This window comes from Lynx rufus, unplaced genomic scaffold (assembly GCF_022079265.1).
Source record: "Lynx rufus isolate CCGP_SWC_20201006 ecotype Redwood Valley unplaced genomic scaffold, mLynRuf1.p SCAF_7, whole genome shotgun sequence".
NCBI classification, from domain to species: Eukaryota; Metazoa; Chordata; class Mammalia; order Carnivora; family Felidae; genus Lynx; species Lynx rufus.
In genome coordinates, this window is record NW_025814889.1 from 108,511,053 (window position 1) to 108,533,782 (window position 22,730).

The window sequence follows — 22,730 nt, forward strand, 5'->3', positions numbered from 1 at the left end:
TGAAAATCTATGTTTACAAGAAAAAAATTATCATTCTAACCAACTGCATATTCACACAGATGCTTAATAAGAGCTATCTGATGACATAATGAATTATCAATTCTTGAGGAAGTGCATACAGTTGGCCACTATTTTTTAAGACTCACCATCCAGCAAACTAAATTTTTTCATTTTGAATCCTTCATGTCACCTTTTTGACATTTAGTTGAAATTTTGGAACAAACACGATAACATTAAAAATATAAATGAAATTCACAACGGACTGATACTCAACTTCAGAAGTTAAAATAAACTCAAGTGTGTATTAGAGTAAAATTATGTTGACAATATGCAAATCAAAACTGCAAAAATGCTTAGGCTTTTCTTTTAAAATGTCTCATCCATTGCCTTCCCTCCAAAGGACAAAAGTAGCAAAAGAGGAAGGTAGCAAAAAAGGAAACAGGAAAGCCTGTTTTAGGAACTGGACATCTTGGTTTAATTGGCTAAAAAGTCCAAATGCTAATACTCCTAATAATCAGCCATTCCTTTTGTGTCTTGGTAACATATATCCTTATACAATGAATATCAAATGGAATTTTTTGATTCACCTCTGACATTTCAAAGTTTCCATTTTTGAATTCCCCTAGTCTTAAGTAAGTAACACATTGTCTACTTTGTTTGAAATCTATAACGTTTTCCCCAACATCTAGGGCTCCATGATGCAAAATGTCATTTTGCCGATCTTCTGTTCCAGTACTCACTTTAATTTTTTTAATTAAAATTGGATTTTCAAATATAATCACAAAGACGTCTCCTGCTGAAGGTGGTTTTCCCCAAAAGTACTCATCGACACTACTATAAGCCTTGCTTGCTTCATAATTTTCAAAAACATTCATGTTGGTATACAGATTTGCAGGAGGGTTATCGGGGATGTCAAATGACTCTTCTTCAAAATCATCATCCTTCAGCTTATTCTCAGTCCCTTTATATGATGAATAATAACCCATGTGCTGAAAGAGAGATGGTTTAAAACGGATCACATTTTTCTGAGCTAAAAGACCCCGAAAATGAGTCAGTAGCCAATCACAAGGCATTTCTTGATAAAACATTAATAAAAAGTGTGCCAAACGTGGGAGATCATGAGAATGATAAAGTTTTCCAATGTAGCCAAGCTTAGAGAACTCAAGAGTTACCCAGTAGGTTCCTTCAAGGGATGTAATGACTTTCTTGATGGCAGTTAAGAAATTTTTTGAACATCGAACATCATCTTCAAGCATTACATAATAGTCTGAAGTATTGGCACAAAAATTAAGCAGAAAAGCATAATCTACATTTTGCTTGGAACGAAATCTGACTCTGTCTTCTGGATCATTGTAATTTCTTTTAAGGCCATCCAGGATTGGGTAATACTCCTCTGGAGCATGTATAACTACTAATCTTCCTGCAATAATATGGTGGGCAAATTTCTGTGTAATATCCTGGACTATGACCTCACGCCAGGATGAATTAAAGTCTGCTAGATGAACCACCACTGAAATTTCCTTCAGCTCTTCGTAGCTGGACTGCTCAAAAATTGACTTGATTGTCTCAAGTAAATAGTTTCCTTTTTTTCGTTTCACTGACGACAGTCCAATGGTAAGAAACCCTGAACAAAAGAATTCAGAAGGAAGACAAATTAAATGTGAAATAGGTTTTGAATATCAGAGACAAAACTCTTTTCCCCTTAGGCCTGCTACTGTATTAGGTAAATCTAGTAAATGATATGTATAGCGTATTTTGTGATTAAAGTATTATGCTAAACATATAAAGCCTATAGTACTTAATACATAATTGATTTTTCTATGAAAAAAAATGTCTCTTAAGCACAATGACATATGAGCGTTGTTGCTGTAAACATTTGTTTATGGAATAAAAATATGATTTAAGGTGTTTTACAGCTTAATGCTCTCATATATGCCCACTAAAGAAGATAGATGTTTGGATAATATCCACACTATTAAAAAATGCAAAAGGAGAAGGGAATTCACACTTAAGGATGACAAACTAGTCTCAAATGATAAAAAAGAAAATTAAGCCTAACTTATTCTTTTACACATCTTTACAATTTTCATAGAAAACATGGAACATTTTCATTTGTCTTTGATCACTGTCAGTATTTTGCACCAGAAAAATTAATAATTGGACTTCACAAGTTTATTTTGAAATTTACCTAGTATTTTAATTAGAATGCCAACAAAATTATAACTACTTTTTAAAAACTGAATTATTACTCAAATGTGTTGTACATTGTTCCCACACATGAATATCCCCGTTTTCCTTATTTTGAAACACAGTTTTACAGCAATTTTGTCTGGGGAAATTTTTTAAAAAAAAATTTTTTTTTTCAACGTTTATTTATTTTTGGGACAGAGAGAGACAGAGCATGAACGGGGGAGGGGCAGACAGAGAGGGAGACACAGAATCGGAAACAGGCTCCAGGCTCCGAGCCATCAGCCCAGAGCCTGACGCGGGGCTCGAACTCCCGGATCGCGAGATCGTGACCTGGCTGAAGTCGGACGCTTAACCGACTGTGCCACCCAGGCGCCCCTGTCTGGGGAAATTTTTATTCAGACATCTAAAATCTAAAATTAGAAACTGGATATTTGTAGAAAATAAAGTAAAAGCTTGTGAAATGGCAGTTTAGTTCTAATAAGTATGGATGTCTTTTTATTGAAATATTTTAACTTTTTAAACCTCTGATTCTCACCATGATTCAGAACTGAATAAAATTTCATAACCACTCTTTGGAAAATAGGAAAATGTTTATATTCACCAAAATCACTGTTTTTTTAAGTTTATTTATTTTTGAGAGAGAGAGAGAGAGAGAGAGAGAGAGAGAGAGAGAGAGAGAGAGAATGAGTGGGGGAGGGGCACAGAGAGAGGAGAGAACAAATCCCAAGCAGTCTCCTAGCTCTGTGCCAAGCCTGATGTGGGACTCAATCTACTAACCTGAGCTAAAATCAGAGTCCAACGCTTAACTGACAAGCCACGCAGGTGCCCTGAGGTCACTGTTTTAATACAGACACCTGTTTCTTGTGACTTATACAATACTGAAAGAACCCTGATCAAGAAAAATCTTTCTCACTAGTCTGTCAGAGAGGTAGACAAGGACACATTTTGTTTAAATACCTGGATTTACCACACTAACTTCTTTTGAAAAATGAGTATGTTCTCTGGTACCAAAAACTCAAGATACCAGCCTTTACTAATAGCTTTTACAATAGTCAATGGTATCAGGTTACTTTCCACATAAAAGGCAGGAGTCTATGAACTGTACCCTTGAAATTATCTTGAAAATTTACCCTATGCAATTATCTTGAAAATTCCTAATAGTCTTTTGGGATAGCTTTGCACCTATCATTGTTCCTACTTTATAGATGAGGAAACTAAATCACAGGGAGATGTGTTAACTGTGCAAAGTGTTAACACTTCGTGAGACGTAGGGTGCCAAGATCCCAAATGTGCTGCTTGTACCCTCTGTTTGTATTGCCTCTTTGTATAAAGCAGCAGCATATGTGCCAACACACATTAGTAAACTGAGGATGGAGAGGGAGAATTAGTAATGTTTGCACAAAGGTAGTGTAACAGATGGAGATAAAAATAAACAGTGGCAAACTTATGCAATTAGAAGAAAGCTTAGGAGCAATCAACATTTGAAATGAAGGAATGAACTGAAGATCGACCTAAAGAAACCTGCATTAAGTTACAAATTTTCTCAACCTGGTTATCACAGACTCACGTGTACAAACATTTCTTAACGGGGAACTCAATTTCTATGGTCTCTACAAGATCTGTTAAGAAATTCATGATATCACTTGTTTCCTTGATTCCACGAGTCATGTTTTTCAGAGACATTTTTAAAGCAGTTTGAATCCTACAATTGATGGCATCTTACAATTAAAATGATAATGTGTATTTTCTTGGTGGCACATTAATTAGATCATTATACTCTGTAGAGTCTATAGCGTCTTGAAATCCATGAAGTGTGTGTAGTATGTTACTTCTCAGATCCAAACTGCCTGTAGTGAGTTGAATAGTTTTTCTATTCAACTTCAGAATGTGACCTTACTTAAAAATTGAGTTTTTGCCGATGTAATTAGTGAGAGATCTTAAGATAAATCATATCAGATTGACAGTGGGTTCTAAATTCAATGACAGGTGTCCTTGAAGAAGAAGAGAGGACACAGAGAGACACAGAGCAAGAGAAGTTCATGTGGAGATGGGGGCTGGGATTACAGTTATGTCCCTACAAGCCAAAGAACACCAAGAGTGACCAGAAGCTGAAAGAGGCAAGACAAGATTCTCCCCTTAACTTTCAGAGGGAGAGTGACTCTGCCAGCACCTTGATTTTGAACATTTGGTCTCCAGAAACACGAGAGAATAAATTTTTGTCGTTTTACACTACCTCGCTTGTGGTAATTTGGTATAGCACCTTGGGAAACTAAAACAATGACTTTCACTTTTTCAAAAGTGGTGGCAAGTCATAAACCAAAGCATTAGAGTTGCAAAATATATTAATATTGGGAATAGTTGTTTTTAAAATACACCTTTACAATTTTAAATAAAATTATTTTTCTCAGTCTTTCTACATGGTTCTACAATAAATTGTTTGAAAGTTTATATTACAATTAGGCATGTTAAAAAGATTCTTTTTTTATTATTATTCATGGATGGGATCAGTGAGTAACTGCAATTTGTGAAGAAACATTGAAATGTTTCCCAAAGAATATATTATATTAGTAAATAAAGCCCATAAAATTTTATTGCTCTACAAATGAAGCCGGTTGTCATTATTTTAAAACAAAAATATTTTATGTCCTATATTCTTGATTTAAAAGTGTAGGGATCATGGGCACCTACGTGGCTCAGTCGGTTAAGCCTCCGATTTCAGCTCAGGTCATGATCTCCTGGTTGGGTTCGAGCCCCGCTTTGGGCTCTGCGCTGACAACTCAGAGCCTGGAGCCTGCTTCGGATTCTGTATCTCCCTCTCTCTCTGCTCCTCCCCCGCTCACTCTCTGTCTCTTTTTCCTTCAAAAATAGATAAACATTAAAAAAAATTAAAAGTGTAGGGATACTTACGCTTTCTTTGTAAAGGTGTGGCAGCTAAGTAGCGATATGTGACATTGATGGCTCCTGAGAAATTCGATAAATCTTTGAAAGTATGCACATAGCGTTCTGAATTCAGCTGATGTGTGGATGTTTCCCTTATAAGCTGTTTGTCTCCTTCCTGAATGCCAAGAAGGAGGAAGAGAAAATAAATATAATAGATGGTCATGGATTGAAGTTTCTCCTTAGGCAATGAATATATGGGGCTGATATATAACATGGTTATTATATAAATCTCAACTACTGGTACCACAAGCTGTAGATCATTATCTCTTACCTGAATTCTTACCTAAAGTCTCTGTTCCAGGCTCTTCTACTCTATTGCACTCTTTATATTCCTCTTCCATTTGCTTTTCTACAGCATACATTAATAATGGCATTTACTTGGCCAAAAAAAAAATCTCCACATGAAAATTACAACTGCCTTTATGTTAAAATTCAAATTCATCACAATAATTCAATGGTCTTAAAAATTCATAATCATCTACTTTATAGTTTCATGTAAAACTAATTCTTACTAACCTTCCCATATTTGAGTCATATTAAGCTGTTTCTTCTTCTTCAAGCATTGTTGAATAATATTACACAATATTTCTGTGTAATTCTTTCTGGAGAATTTATTAATCCAGAAGTTTTAGTCAGTTACTTATATGGACACTATAATCAAAGACTGTTAAGAATAGATAGCCATGGTCCTTGTGACATTGTGGTGTTTTTTTCAAATGTCTTCAAGGTATCTTAATTAAGGTAACTTTGTACCAAGTCAAGGAAATCTCTTCAGACCTTGCATTAGTTTTTCTCACGATACATTTGCTCATTGTGTGTGTGTGTGTGTGTGTGTGTGTGTGTGATTTTCTGTTGCAGGTGAAGTCTAATCCTTTTATATTTAAGATGCCGATTATGTAATTGGTAATGGACTTATGTCATTCAATCTCTGGGCAAGTTTATTTAAAAAATACATATTCATATTTAGTTTAAAATATACCTCATTAACCATTAATTGGTCCTCTTTTCTCCCTTCTTCAGTGTAAGTTCAATAGTAGATTTTGATTAGCTAGTCACCATTTGATCAAGTCTTTACTGATTATACATTATTAGCAAAATATCGACTTTTTTGACCTTTGTACATGGCTTACTACCATGGGTAGAATATATTTAAAGATAACCGATTTAGAAAGAATTTTGTTGTTTCTGGCAAGTTCCTACTGTACTGTGTGGTGTTATATAGATCTATTTCTACTATTCCATATAGAATGGCAAGTCAAGCCTGAGAAAGCCATTAAGAAAATAGAGAAAGTGAATGCATTAAAAACAAATTTGGTGCTCATATTATCTGCCTGTGCTCAATAAAACTTTAATTAAACCCTTGCTATAAAAAATTAGAAAGGATTCTAATATAGTTTTTACCTCATTTGGAACATTCACCAGTTTACATCAAGTCAAATGTGAGTGGAGAAAGTGACTGACTCAAAATTTAAAATCAATGGCCAGACTGGAATTGTCTTAGAATAAACATTGAGAATAGCAGGCCATGACTGGGAAGAGCTTTCAATCTGATTGTTGCCAATTCAAGATCTATTCTAAATATCCTTTCTGTATGTTCAATTATGTTTATAAACCTATACTTGGTCTTTAATACTGTATTTTTATATTTTATATTGCCTTGATAATTGCAAAAAAAAAGTTAGTCCTTTAAAATATTTATAATATATTTGCCATCTATAAGTTACAGGCTTTCAAAATATATGAAGTTATACCTTGAATTCTATATTGCTTATAAATATACTAATTGAATATTTACTTAACCCTGATTATTTCAATTTCATTATGAATAAATATGTTTATGTTTTTCTTTCTGAAAACCTATATAACATTATTAAAGTTTTAAAATCCACAAATTTAGGATTGCCAAAATGTAACTAAGGACTCAGTTCAGCATCAGCTACATTAATAGTAATGAAATAGTGCCCATTATCAATAGAGTCTAGAAGAAATGTCTATAAAAATCACAGCTATCACAACACTGAATTCATTTTACCATTCTGTTCTTATGTGATGTTACATTCTAAAGGCAGTGCAGGATATTGAATATTTCTTTAAGAATTCTATCTTGAATGTGTAAAAATCCAGACCTTTTCTGTGTTAAGATAGAGTACATTCATCCTGATTGAAGGACATAACAGAATATAAAATGAAATGGAACTTATATGAAAGCACTTTATTAAATTCTCAAGAACAAGCTTCTTTACACTTTTCAGCATAAATAAATAATGCAACTTTCACCTGAGTCAGCCTTGTTGGCTGCTTTCCAGAGGCATCTACCTGAACAGCTAGGCTCTCCCTGGATACCTTCTTTCTGTAGCTACTATACTGTGGTGTATTTCTCAGTAATAAGACAAAGCTTTATGACAATCATTTTCTGGATAGGAATGCAATTCAATGGACTAGCTACAGACTAAGTATATACCCTGGTGGCTACTTTGAAGATGCTCACAGCCCAGAGGCTAAGTTGATTGGGCATGCAGCGTCTCTTCTACTTAGTTTGCCTTGGAATAGCATTTGTCTATTACACTGAGCTTGGCTTCCTTTCCCAATGAAAGGCACATATGTCCCGAATATGTAAGCAATACATTAAACTGTTATATGCCCAGTATTTCAGGATACAAATGGATTTTCTAGCAAAAACACAGCAGAATACAATGTACTAAGTAACTCCAGAGATCTTTTATTTGCAATTGTTTATCTGTTTTCTCTGAATTGTGACTATTATGTCCCCCTGAAATAAGGGAGGCAGGAAAAAAAGATCTACTACTGTCTATGTTTAGAAAATTGTACACATTGTGGCATTCTAAAATAAAAAAAAAATAAATCAGATGATTTTATGAAAACTGAAATAAACACAGATAAGAGGGTCAAAGGGAGAAGTGTTAAGAAGAAACTACGTGTATACTAGTAGGTGGCTGGCTTTCCATGGATATTAAACACTTTTAGAAAAACAATATTAATGTAATTTTATATTAATTATTTAAAGAATGTTTAAATCTTTATGCATATTAGCTTTGGAATAAAAATTAGCTCCAAATGCAATTTAGGTAAAAAATCATCTAGTAAATAGTGAGAAATTAAACTAATAAAAATACTGTCATTAAATTTTCAGTAAGGTTATGCTTATATTTAACAATCATTTTAATTCACTCTTTCCACTTTAATATAAGTATTTAAAAACAATATTTTTTTAAATTGAGAGAGAGAGAGAGAGAGAGAGAGAGAGAGAGGGAGAGCATGAGCAGGGGAGAGGGGCAGAGGGAGAGAGAATCTTAAACAAGCTGCATGCTTAGCATGGAGCCAGACTCAGGGCTGTATCCCTTGACCCTGGGATCGTGACCTGAGCTAAAGAAAAGAGTTGGATGCTCAGCTGACTGAGCTACCCAGACACCTTCAAATAATTTCAATTTTAAAACTAAGGAGCAATCCCTTCTCCCTACTTGGGCTGATTTGTGAATTTGACTAGATATATGCCTAATATAGCCAGAGAAAATTTCATCAAGAAAGTACTCTTTAGTAAGAGCTGCTTCATTAAATCATACCTTTTTACATTAGATGGCTGGGACTGAAGTGTAGATAGAAATGTGTAAAAGAGCATTAGTATTTGATCTTCTTACAGCTCTATACTCTACTAGTTCTTACACATTTTATAATGAATTTGAAGAGCTTTTAAATCAACAAGATAGAAGGATGCTTGCTGCATACAATGGTCTTTTGTCTGTTTAAAATGAGACACTGCAATTGAGTTTGAAAGTGTCTCATAAATGCAGCAAATCATTAAATGCAATAGGTATCCTGTTAATACTATGCGTTTCCTTTACAAGATGTGATTTACTGCTACCAGTAGACACAAATGTAAGAAATAATTTTTATTACAAAATTAAATCACTTATCAAAAGCTCTTCTAGTTAATTTATGATCTTTAATTTTATCCAGGAAAAAAATAGCTGGATCACATGGGTCTTGCTATATTGTCTTTAAGTCTTATAAACCTAATAATCAGGTTTAAAGAAAAATCAAAATGCATATCATTAGTAAGTGTCTCCAATTTGCTATGTTTACCTAAATCATCCCTAGTCAAATTCTATGAATCTGTGGTGATTTCAGCCTTTGTGAATTGTCTGTGGATAATAGAATGAAGGGTCCACAAGATCAAGACCTATACATGAATGTAAACGGCATAGGCAGAACCAAAATCTAGGAATCCGGCAGAATTTCATCATCAAACAATGATAAAGGAAGTAAAATGTTTTACACAAAACTTCCAAAGAATATCTGTACCAACTAAGATCAAATGGTTAGGTTATAAGACATAGAATAGTATATGGCAAATCATGGGTAGTTAAAAAAATGTTCAATTAATAAAACATTTTACTGGGAAATGCTTTTTGTGGTTATTGTCAGACTTTCTCTTGATAAGATATTAACTGAAACTTTCAGCATGCTTGCATAATGTAAAGTACTTTTTAGTCCTCTGTATGTCCAAAGATTTTGATTTTCTGAAATATGTGAACAGGAATAATAGTGTAAAGATTAGGACTTTTCCAGATAACTTAAGCTCAATTTAGAATGAAAGTGAATAAGCAATAATTACCGTGTTATTCTCATCAGACATGAAATGATGTGATACTTATAACAATAACAAGTAATAGAACAAATTGAGTTCTCAGAATTAACCAGAGTAAGTCCTTTGTCCATTTCTAGAATTTAATTAAAAGTTAATTTATATGCTATATTCTAATTTATCTTTTTTTAAACTACTGAATACTTTTCACATCATTGTTTCTAGTTCTGAAAGTTCTATGTTATTTTTCAGTGAATTTAAATGTACAACATGGTGGCCATTTATGCCTATTCAAAATCAAATGAAGTGTCATATATGATAACAAAATAGCATAATTAGTATCATTAGTTAAAATGTAGAATTTTGAAAATTTTGATAAGAAAATTGATAAAGGACTCATATCTTTAAGCAATTTTTAAAAATCTATATTTTTAAACTAAATCTCAAAATGGTTATATATACTATTAATTCAGCATGGTGATGATAGCTAATTTATTTATACAATATACATATTTGAACTACTATGTACAGAATTAAAGAAAACATTGTGACATAAATCAAAATAATTATAATGTTGGTAATATATAATTAATAAAAAAAGTAGCTTGATAGAAAACATAAATGTCATAGTTTTGCTCACACTAAGGTTATGCCACCAGCCTAGGATTGAAGTTATGTTACAATTGGACTAAATCTAGTTTGACTTCAGCTTTATGTGTAATAACAAAAATAAAAAACCTCCAAAACTTACCAGAACATAGCTGTCTTCAATGTACAAGTTCATAAAGAGAAGGAAAATGACAAGAACTCCCAAAAATGACACTGTGGAACGTTTTCGCAGGCATCTCATTTTATCCAGTATTTCAAAAATATGCTTCATTTGATAAAATTTAAGCATTCTATACTGTGGAAAAGAGGCACAGAATTATTGACAATGAAATTTGGATGTAAATATTTCTTCATCATAGATATCAAAAACCAGGCCTTAATAAAATGGCACCCTTCAAATGTTTGCACTGAAATTTTCCCATTTTCACACATACAACTTTCACAGATTGTTAATATCTTAGCATAAGGTCAACGCACTAGCTTATATTGTGGAGTGGTTTGCTTGTTTGTTTTTCATGGATAGATTTTTAATATACCTAGAATTTATCTTTGTGTCTTTTATCATGTAATATGATAATTTCATTTCTTTATTTTTCATATGGAGAGCCAATGGTCTTCCACTTTCTGTGCACTGGTTGTAACTACTAGTTACATTACTAATCCTGACTTCAAGTGTGTGGGGAAGTGTAATCCCCCATGCACTGCGAAGTAAAGAAGAACGTTACTATTGTATACCATATTTATATCGAATCATCCATTCTTTTGATTTGTGATGCCACTTCTAGAATAAGGTCACTTTCTAATTTGCATTTCTAATTTGCATAGGTTGAAAATGTATTTACAGATCCATCATTTATAATTTTTTTCCAATAAGGAAATACATAGCAATTTTGACCAAAACCTTCTAAGTGAAATTCTGTTATTCTGTAGATAAAACAGCATTATGTTTGCAAAAGATTTTTTTAAACTTTTTTAAAATGTTTTTTAAATTATTATTATTTTTGAGAGACAGAGAGAGAGAGAGGAAGGATGAGAGAGGGAGGGAGGGGCAGGGAGTGAGCTAGACACAGAATCTGAAGCAGGCTCCAGGCTCTGAGCTGTCAGCACAGAGCCCGGCAGGGGGCTCAAACCCACAAACTGTGAGATCATGACCTGAGTCAAAGTCAGACTCCCAACTGACTGGGCCACCCAGGTGCCCCTGTAAAAGATTTTTATCTGGATTTTGAAAATCGGCGAAAATACAAGGGATTGCAATCTAATCATACACCAAGAGACAAAATATTTTTAAATGTCAGACAAAATATTTTTAAATATAAAGACTTATCTATAGCATGAAATGCATGTATTCCCTCTAACTTAGCAGTTATACCTCTAAAAATGTTTTCAAAGGCAATTGTATTTGTGAGTAAATGTTTAGCTGGTATTACAATGGTATTACAAATGGTATTACAAGACAGTGATGTTTATAAAATGAGTTGGAAACGATCTGTAAGATGTTAACAACTGTTACCTTGGTATAGAAGAATTATCAAAAATTTTCAATCTTGTTTTTACTTTTTTCAATTTCTATACTTTCAAAGGTACATATATTCAGTAATATTTAAAAACTTACTTTTAATTTTCAAAATTCTCTATTGTCCGAAGGAAAAAAAAACCCTGCATTTTATTTTGGAGGCACAGCATAAACACACCAATTTTTTGTCAAGAAAAAAATTTAAAAATGTTACACTTTATGGTGTGTTTTGGATGTTCTGAATTTGAAGGTTATAACTTATGTAAATGCTAAGTCAAGAGGAAGTATATTCTAATTCTATTCCTTTGAGACAAAGGCTAAATGTAAACAATGTGACCACAAATTGAATCTGTAAAGTTCAAATGTAAACAATTATATATAAAAAATAAGAATATTTATTAAAATGTATTAAATACTAAATGCTGGACAATACAGTTTGCATGGGTAACTCACTGATCTTTCATAACAATGATAAGATTTTAATATTGCCATTAGTTTACAAATGAAAAAAAAAAAGAAGAAAAACCCTGGAGTTTTCTTGAGGTGTCTCCATAAGGGATGAATCCATTTTTTAAAACTTAAAATTGACCAGAGTCTGATCTATGAACCACTAATGGTGTATCATTTAGTAATTAGGTTTCATATGATATATATATTTTTTTATTTTTTTAATGTATTGATTAATTAATTTAGTTAGAGTACATACATAAGCAGGAAAGGGGCAGAGAGAGAGGGAGAGAGAGACAACCCAAGCACTCTCCATGCTGTCATACAAATGGCCAAATAGTACAGGAAAAGACACTCAACATTACTTACTGTAATGGAAATGTAAATAACAATCACAATGAGATATCACATCACATCTCTTTAAATGGTTATTATCAAAAGGCTAGATATAAGTACTGGCGAGGCTGTGGAGGAAAGAATCTTGTGCTCTGTTGGTTGGATGTAAATTGTTGCTGCCACTATAGAAAAGAATGACATTTCCTCAAAAAGTTTAAAATAAAACTACCATATGATCCAGCAATTCCACTTCTGTGTATATATACGAAGGAAAGAAAATTACTATCTTGAAGAGATATCTGCACCTCCATGTGGACTGCAATATTATTCACAATAGCCAAGATATGAAGAAAAACCCTAAATGTCTGTCAACAGATCAGTGAATAAAGGGAATGTGACATATACATATAGGTATGTGCATATATATGTAGTATATATACATATGTATGTATATATACATATATACATATACATACATATATACTACATATATATGTATGTATATATACATATATACATATATATGTATATGTATGTATATATACATATATACATATATATGTATATGTATGTGTATATATATATATGTTGGTATATTATTCAGCCATAAAAAAGAAAGAAATCTTGCCATTTGTTACAACATGATTAGACCTTGAGGACATTATGCTAGGTGAAATGAGTCAGAGAAACAAAAATACTGTGTGATTTCACACACAGAATGTGAAAAGGCAAATACACAGAAACAGGGGTTTAGAATAGTGGTTGCCAGGGGCCGGGTGGGTGGCAGAAACAGGGAGATGTCAGTTGAAGGGTATAGACTCCAGTTATGAGTAAGTTCTGAGTATCTAATGTATTACATAGTGCCTGATAGTTAACAGTATGGTATGATATATTTGAAAGTTGCTAAGAAAGTAGGTCTTAAATATTCTCACCACAGAAAACAAAAAGGTAATTATGTGAGGTGATGGAGGTGTTAACCTTATTATGGTAATCATTTTGTGATATATACATGTATCAAATCATCACATTGTATATTTTATACTTACAAATTGTCTTATGTCAATTATATTTTAATAAACCCAGGAGAAAATGTAGAAAAGAAACCTCATGTTCATATGGCTTACTGGTGAATTTTAACCAAATATTTTTCAGGAAAAAATAATACTAACTCTACACAAGCTCTTTCAGACAATAGATTTAAGAAAAATTGTTAGTGAAGGGGTGCCTAGGTGGCTCCGTTGGTTAAGCGACCAACTTTGCCTCAGGTCATGATCTCGCAGTTTGTGAGTTCAAGCCCCGCATCAGGCTCTCTGCTGACAGATCAGAGCCTGGAGCCTACTTCAGATTCTATGTCTCCCCCTCTCTCTACCCCTCCCCTGCTCACACTCTGTGTCTGTCTCTCAATAATAAATAAACGTTAAAATATTTTTAAAAAATTGTTAGTGAAGTATTCTTGACGCACAATACTACATTAGTTTCAAGTGTACAACATGTTGATTTGAAAATTCTATACATAACTCAGTCCTCCCTATGGTCAATGTAGTTGCCATCTGTTATTATAGTATTACTGACTATATTCCACATGCTGTACTTTCATATTTGTGACTTATTTATTACATGAATGGAAGTTTGTACATCTTAACCCCCTTCATTTGTTATGCCCATCCCTTCACCTACCTTCCGTTTGGCAACAACCATCTTGTTCTCCGTTTTTAAGAATTTGTTTGTTTTATTTTTTAGGTTCCACATAGAAGGAAATCATATGGTATCCTTCTTTCTCTGACTTATTTTACATAGCATAACCCTTAATCCATCCATGTTGCTGCAAATGGCAAGATCTCATTTTTTTAAGCACAAGTAGTATTTCATTGCATGTGTGCATGTGTGTGTGCGTGCATGTGTGTGTGTGTGTATAAATATATGCATATAGATAGATGATACAGATATAGATACAGATGATATAGATATAGATGATGATATATAGATATATATATATAGATGATATGGATATAGATATAGATATAGATATAGATATAGATATAGATATAGATGTAGTATAGATATACCTTCTTTATTTTTTCATCTATTGTGGGACACTTGTGTTGCTTCCATATCTTGGCTATTGTAGCTAATGCTGCCACAAACATGGGGAAGCATCTGTCTTTTCAAATTATTGTTTTATTTTATTTGAGTAAATAGCCAGTAGTGAAATTACTAGATCAAATGGTATTTCTATATTTAATTTTTTGAGAGAACTCCACACTATTTTCCACAGCGGTTGCACCAATTTACCTTCCCACCCGTGGTGCATGAGGGTTCCCTCTTCTCCACATCCTCACCAACACTTACTATTTGTTGTTTATGATATGTTATGTTATGTTATGTTATGGTATTTATTTTAGTTTTTTTTTTTTATTTTGAGAGAGACAGACAGCATGAGCACTGTAGAGGCAGAGAGAGAGGGAGAGAGAGGATCTCAAGCAGTACAGAGCCTGACATGGGGCTCGAACTCATGAAACTATGAGATCATGACCTGAGCCAAAATCAAGAGTCAGACAATCAACCAACTGAGCCACCAAGTTGTCCCATCTATTTCTTGTCTTTTTTGATAGTAGCCATTTTGATTGGTGTGAAGTGATATCTCAGTGTGGTTTTGGTTTGCATTTCCTTGATGATTAGTGATGTTGAGTATCTTTTCCAATTTAGACAATAGATTTCATCTGTTATTTTAACTCATTTTACAAATAATTTTATAAGAGTAAAAAATGATTATGAAAACAACTTCATTATAAATATAAGAATTTAAACATAGGTAACTCAAATGTTATTCTTAATTTTTTACAATTTGAAAGTATATGTCCCCCAAGTATATGATGCTTCAAAAACTGCTCAACCATCATTCCTGAAGGAAGAACATATCCATCTTGTAAGTTCTGATTCCAAATTTCTAGTACATCTCAGGTATTGTTACTTCAGGTACCCTGAACTTGCAACATCAATACTCAAGACTCTTGGAAAATTTGATGGTTCATAAGTTTGTTAAAGCAAGAACAACCTTCTTATTTGATTCATAATAACTGTAGAAACACTAATCTCATGTGTCTACATCATCTATATCTTTCCAATTATTTTTGTTTACACACCTGCATTTGTGTGATGATAATCTTATCAAGTAAATTTTGTTGCAAACATCATACGAAATGAATGAATACTGTTCCATACCTGTTTAGCAAAATAGAATTGTTAGGCTTTTGTTGCATCATGTTGTGAGATGAAATCCTCTCTGTCTGAGGATGTTCTCAATGAAAATACCACATTTTCTTTATTCTTTAGACATCTATCCTTTACTCAGCAATTCATATGAGTTTTTATACTATCAATTTTACCATTATCGTGTTGTCAAGAGTACCACTCTTTTTGCATTCATCATCTGATTCATCTAATAATTATGAAGCAAATCTTTCTGTTTACATTTTTCTCCTTGTCATTATCAGAAAATGAAATGAAAATGAAAAACTCTGAATATTCAGCTGTGTTCAATGAAAGGTTAAATCCCCTGCAAAGATAGTGTCTTTAGATTTCATTTTTACCTACTTGAAAGATCATGCAACACTGCACAGCACAATAACAAGAGATTTAATGCACAGTATAGTGACTAGAGACACAATATGGTATTAGAATCATCAAACATGTTAAGAAACCAGGTTTTAATTACTCCCATCAGAACAAAGAAATGATCATTACATGATATGATGGAGGTGTTATTACTATAATGACAATTATGTTACAATATATAAAGCTAGCAAATATACATGCTTATAGTTACACAGCATTATACATCAAATATATTTCAATAAAAATAAAGGTATACCAGAAAAAAAAAGGTTAACAATGCCTTTTGATGAGGAATAGTTTTTTTAATGTTGGTGAAGTTGAATTTATCATTTTTTTATTGTAGTGCTTTTTTGTGTTCTAACAAACTATCACCTAATTCACATCATACACATATTTTCCTGTTTTCTTGTAGGAGCTTTATAATTTTTGCTTTTAGGTTTAAGTCTACAAATGATCTCAAATGAATTTTGGCTTATGGTGTGGGGAAGAGGATGAGGTTCCTTTTTTATCCTATAGACTTCATTAGTTGCTCAAGTACCACTTGTAGAAAGACTATATTTGGTGCCTTTGCTGAAAATCAATTTGATATATGTGTGGTTATATATATTTGGTATATATATATATATATATATATAATCTATCTTTGGTATATTAATCTATTTGTCTATCTTTTTAAAAATTTTTTTTATGTTTATTTATTCATTTTGCGATAGACTGAGGGAGCAAGGTAAGGGGGCAGAGAGAGAGGGAGAAGGAGAATCCCAGGCAGGCTCTGCACTGTTAGTATGGAGCCCAAAGTGGGACTCGGAGTCATTAAACGTGAGATCATGACCTGAGCTGAGACCAAGAGTCAGATACTTAACCTGCTGAGCCACCCAGGTGCCCATCTATTTTTCTATCTTAATGACAATACTACATTATCCTAATTGGAACCTCATTATTATGTCTTGAAATAACATAAGGTGAGTCCTTTATGTCACTCTTCTTTTCCAAGATGTTTCTGGCTATTTCAGATCCCTTGTATTTCTATGGAAATTTTATCATAATTGTCTATTTTGACAGAAAAAAAAACTAGTTAGAATTTATTAGGACCTAATGGGTGTCTGCAAATAAATAATCTTATAATCAATACAAACTTCTACAAAAAGAAAGATGCATAGGATTTAAGAATTTGTTGGATGTACAGCTAACTTATTGGGATCTAGAAATATACAACTGATATTTTAATATTGACACCTTGAGTCATGTGACCTTCTTAAACAGTCATTGCATCTGTAAGCAAAGGCAGTTTTAATGCTTATTTTTGAATCTATAAGCTATTACAATTTGTTGTTGCTGCTGCTGCCTTATTTATTTACTGGCAACAGCCTCCAGTATATTAAATAGAAGCAATGAAGTAGTGACAGTAAATTTGTTCTGATATTATAGGGATGCATGTTATCTCACTGAGGATGTTTCCCTCTATCCCTAAATTGTTGATATTTTTTACCATGAATAAATATTGGATTTTGCCAAATACTGCTCATCTGTTAAGTTGATCATATGGAAGTTTTTGTCTCCATTATTCTTTCAATATGATGGATTATACTGATTGATTAGAATTTAAACCAAATATAACCAAATATTAAGTAATCATATATATATATATGTGTGTGTGTGTGTGTGTGTGTGTGTGTATATATATATACATACACATACACACACACGTGTGTGTGTGTGTGTGTGTGTGTAATTCCCTTTCTAATCATTATCCTCTTTATTGACTTCTGCTATCAGAGTGCTTGTTTCAGAGAAGTCTCCAGTCTATGGCTAATTTTACCCCACTGCTAAGGCAATACTCTTCTGAGTACTCTATCTGACGCTCAATGTATTAATTTTTTTTCTATTCTAGATGAAGAAAACATGATTATTACTGCCTTTGCATTCCAGAAACCATTCCAATTGTTTTTTTTTTTCAGTGATTCCTTACCAGTGTTGGATAGTGTTGTCACACACATGCAGTAGGTGCTCAGCTACAGACATAAGGAAAACCCTTTGTAGATTTCTCAATCTCTTTTTCTCTCTCTCTCTCTCCACAATTGTAGTCTCCATGCAGCTTTCTCCTCTCTGGTACTCTGCCTAGAAATCGTAGCCATTTCAGAATCTCAAAATTCTCAACTACATCTCGTCACCTCAGGGAGACCACCTGTCTCATTGGGTTCTCTCCCCTGGTACTATAGCCTAGAAACTCTGAACAGTAAGCTGTGGCGATCACCCCAATTGTTTCCTTTGTATCATGAATCATACCTTTTTCTGCTTATTGTTCATGTGTATAAATTTGTTTCACACATTTAGTCTGGTTTTTCAGTTGTTTAAGGAGAGAAGGTAAATCTGCTGCCTATTTCTGCATCGTGGTCAGAAACATCTTGCTGGTTATACAATTCCTTGCCTGTGCTTTCTTCCCCTTTTCTTGAGAAATATTATTACATTATTGTCTTGCTTTTAATGTTACTTGGGACATCTAACGCCACCTGTTTTTCTTTCCATTATAAATGATTTGGCAAATGTAAAATGAGTTGGTTGTGTTGCCTACAGTTGTTAAATATTCTTTTTTATATTTAAGATGGAATCAGGTATGTCTTGAAGTTAACCATTCTTGAATAGCTTGAGGAAACTTTGACAAAAGGCAACACTGCACAGAACGATATCAGTATATCAATATATCTAATTTATTTAATACATTTAATTGTACATCTATTTTTTTAAACACATGGAGAGAATATGGTGGAGGAATAGTTGTAAATGCTATATATTCTGACAGTACAAAAAATTAACCAACTAAAAACGTGGGGTAAAGAGAGGAAGGGGAAGTAGAATAAGCTCATCGATATCTACAGTGTGTAGATAACAGGTGTGAGTCAAAGACTATGATTTAAAACAGACAAAACAAGTATCAGAAGCTAAACTAAGGAAATGGGACTAAGAGCACAATTAAAGGTATTAATAAAAGATAACCACAACAGAAAAATTTAAAAACTCCAAATAGCAAGTACCAAAAGAAATTAAAGAAAAATATATAAAAAATCTACCACATGGAGAAATATACTAAATATTCCATCATACAGAGAGGAAGTATACCATAAGACAACAGAGTTGAGACCAAACACATTAGTAGTATCAATAAATGCAAATGGGCTTAGCTCATTATTTATTTATTTATTTATTATTTTTTTAAAGTTTATTTGAGAAAGATAGAGAGAGAGAGCATGAGCAGGGGAGGGGCAGAGACAGAGGGAGAGAGAGAAAATCCCAAGCAGGCTCTGCACTGTCAGTGTGGAGCCCAATGTGGGGCTTGAACCCACAAACCATGAGAACATGACCTGAGCCGAAGCCAAGAGTAGGATGCTTAACTAACTGAGCCACCCTGGGGCCCTAATTCATTTTTTAAAAGAAAAAGATTTTCAAACCGTTTTGCATGTGTGGATGCACACACATGCACAAATACACACAAACCTGAACTTTAAATTGTATAAAAGAAACATATTTAAAACAGTTATTCAAGAAGGCTACTGACCAAGGGATGAGCAAAGTATTTTAAGCAAGTTTAAATAATGAGAGCACAGTTTGACACCCTGTTATACAATGTGAGTGAATATAGGCCATAAAAGCATAAAACTACTATATTTGAGCCACGTTGTGATGCTAGATGACACAATTCTCTACAAAACATGAGCAAATAACACAATGAGCAACTTCGTAAATCTGAAACAAGAGAAGATTCTTAAGTCAAAATGTCTAATGTTAGGAGCCCATAAACACTCACAGAACAAGACAGGTCAAGAGGCCAAAAATTGTCAAGCATGAGAGCAGACGTTTATATAAATCAAGAACTCTCAGAAACATAAGCATATGTATATAGATCCACAAACACAGTGAGAGATAGCTATATTCTTCTCTCAGAATCTGACAGTTTAAATAGTCAAAAAAAATAGCAAAGACAGAGACTCTAAATAATCCAACGTTATCTCTTAATATTTAAATTTTGTGTGCGTGTTTTGGCCAACAAAGTATATATGGTATGTAGGGATTTTAAAGAATGTTTCCTGTCTGACCATAAATCAGTGTAATACCAAATAATCCAACAAAGGAGGAGAAAGCATCTATGAAAGAGATGCTGCTGATGGCTTGGGTGGAAATGTGATGGCGGGAAGTAGAGAGATTTAAAAGCAAGGTAACTCCCAGATATCATAATAGCATTACTGGGTAGCCATTTTTAAGCCACAGATGCTCAACAACAGCGTTAGTCTCTCAGGGTCCCAGTGTGAAGAAAAAGGATGTTGGTACAAGTAACTAATAAAACTGAGTATCTATTGAAAATCACTGAATTGAACATGGCAAACCCAAGCTCACCATCGTTTACAAACTGAAAGTATTAAAAGAAAGTAAAGGGGCACCTGGGTGGCTCAGTCGGTTAAGTGTCCAACTTTGGCTCAGGTCATGAAATTCTGGTTCATAGGTTTGAGCCCCGCATTGGGCTCTGTGCTGACAGCTGAGTCTGGAACCTGCTTCGGATTCTGTGTGTGTGTGTGTGTGTGTGTGTGTGTGTGTGTGTGTGTATGTCTGCCCTTCTGCTCCTGCTCTGCCTCTCTCTCTCAAACAAACAAACAAAAAACAAAACAAAACAAAAACAACAAAAAAACAAAAAAACAAAACACCATTAAGAAAATAAAAACTTGGTTTTCAAATTATTACACAGGTGAGCACATCCTGATAACATAGACTACACTAGCATGCTCCTGCTTAAAAACATCAGTCACACAAATGAAGACAGGTTATTTGAGCCGTATTTTGGTTCCATGTTCAAACAATGTTTTATTTGTGAGAAATTTTCCACATAGTCTTGGAATAATTTTAGAGAGGTAGAAAGTGTTTTTCAGAGGTCATGGTTGATTATTACAGATTAGGTTCATTTAGAAAAATGATAACTCCTATTATCATGGTTTGAGTGAATTATTTTTTCAGGATGATATATCATCATCTTTATATACCCTAAATGTCACAAGAGATTTATTTGCCGACAACATATGTTACAATATACTTTCTCTCTTGCATGTGTAATGGGACATGTTTAGTAGTTTGACTGCAAATGTTTCAAAACCAGCTTCTTTGTCAGAAATCTATAATACAACACTGTTAATTGTGAATATAGTTATGGAAATAGGGATATATAAAATCCCTCCTCCCCTTCTCCAAATGCAAGCAAAGTTGGCACATCTGGTTCAATAAGATTTCATTTTTTTTTTATTTAAGGCAGAATCACAGCCTCTTTGGAAGACCCAGTGCTGAATGTTCACATATATGAAACTACTTCAAAGACTTAACTATTTAAGAATCATTTTGATGTGACACTATACCAAATAATTCATTTTTTAATGGAAATAAATTATTTTCACTCTTTCCTTTCATAAAGATTTTTATACATGAATATGTGGATAAATATATCACATATAAATTGTATATTATATATTCATGTATTTATATATAATTTTGAAATTATATAGTGTAGCATATATTCGTATACACTGATATACACATAATTATACATAAATAGAGTAATATTCACCAGCAATGTAACTAATAAATCAGTGAGAAGGTACTATTTTTTTTCACTATTTAATACTAATCCTATCTGAATTCTTAACTTTACAAACCATTCCCAAAGAGGATATAAGACATTATTAGTAATCTTTCCCTCCTATAATATTGTTCTTTCCCACCATTCGGTCCAATCTTCTTTTCTTTACAACCTTTGGCATTACGTAACCTCTCTTACAACCACTTTTGGAGCAAAATTCAAACTTTAGATCATCAGCTAGGATTTCTACCTGAGTCTATTTCCAATTTTTGAATAATGATTTCCTGCTGATCACACAAACACATTGAATCTAAAACTACAGGATGATTTTCCATTCCAGCTTGCTCGTCCCTGTAGTCTCATTTTTCATAGGGCTAGATTTCTAATCACCTACTGAAATCACCTCAAAAGTTTTTTGCCTCCGCTCCCCAAACTCAAATATTCCAAGTTCAGTCTTGAGCCTTCAATCTCTCACCTGCTACAATTTCTCCCTGCCATTCTCACAGCCATTATCAAAGTTCAGGTTCATACTTCCTTTAACTTTGGCAACAGAAATTGCTTATGCTAATGGTTTTTCCTACCGGCATGCCATTCATCATTTGTTTATTATCAGCCACTAAACAGGAAGCAGGACCTAGTTTTGGAAGTTTGGCCCCTCAGCTCCAAGTGAGAAGACCTAAGCTAGATGTCAGGATGCGTTTCCAGGTTGGGGGGGCTTTCAAAAGATGACAGATGGGTGAGGTTAGGAGGAAAAACTAACAACAGGGCTCGGGTGTGCCGCAGGGCAGAAATCAAGAAAGCGGCCTGCAAATGATCTCAGTCATCTTAATGATAAAACAATGCGCTGAGGTAAATTGTGTGTG

General features: G+C 33.4%; 1 protein-coding gene across 1 annotated transcript; it reads right to left on the bottom strand.

Moving 5' to 3' along the window:
- Window positions 1-482: 482 nt before the first annotated feature.
- On the bottom strand, window positions 483-10,634 carry MGAT4C (MGAT4 family member C). Its single transcript, XM_047064857.1, has 3 exons — window positions 10,485-10,634; window positions 5,098-5,245; window positions 483-1,624 (listed from the first exon to the last, which is right to left on the bottom strand). The coding sequence occupies exons 1-3, from the start codon at window positions 10,629-10,631 to the stop codon at window positions 483-485; spliced, it is 1,437 nt and encodes a 478-aa protein (XP_046920813.1). The 5' UTR covers window positions 10,632-10,634.
- Between the last annotated feature and the right edge of the window lie 12,096 nt (window positions 10,635-22,730).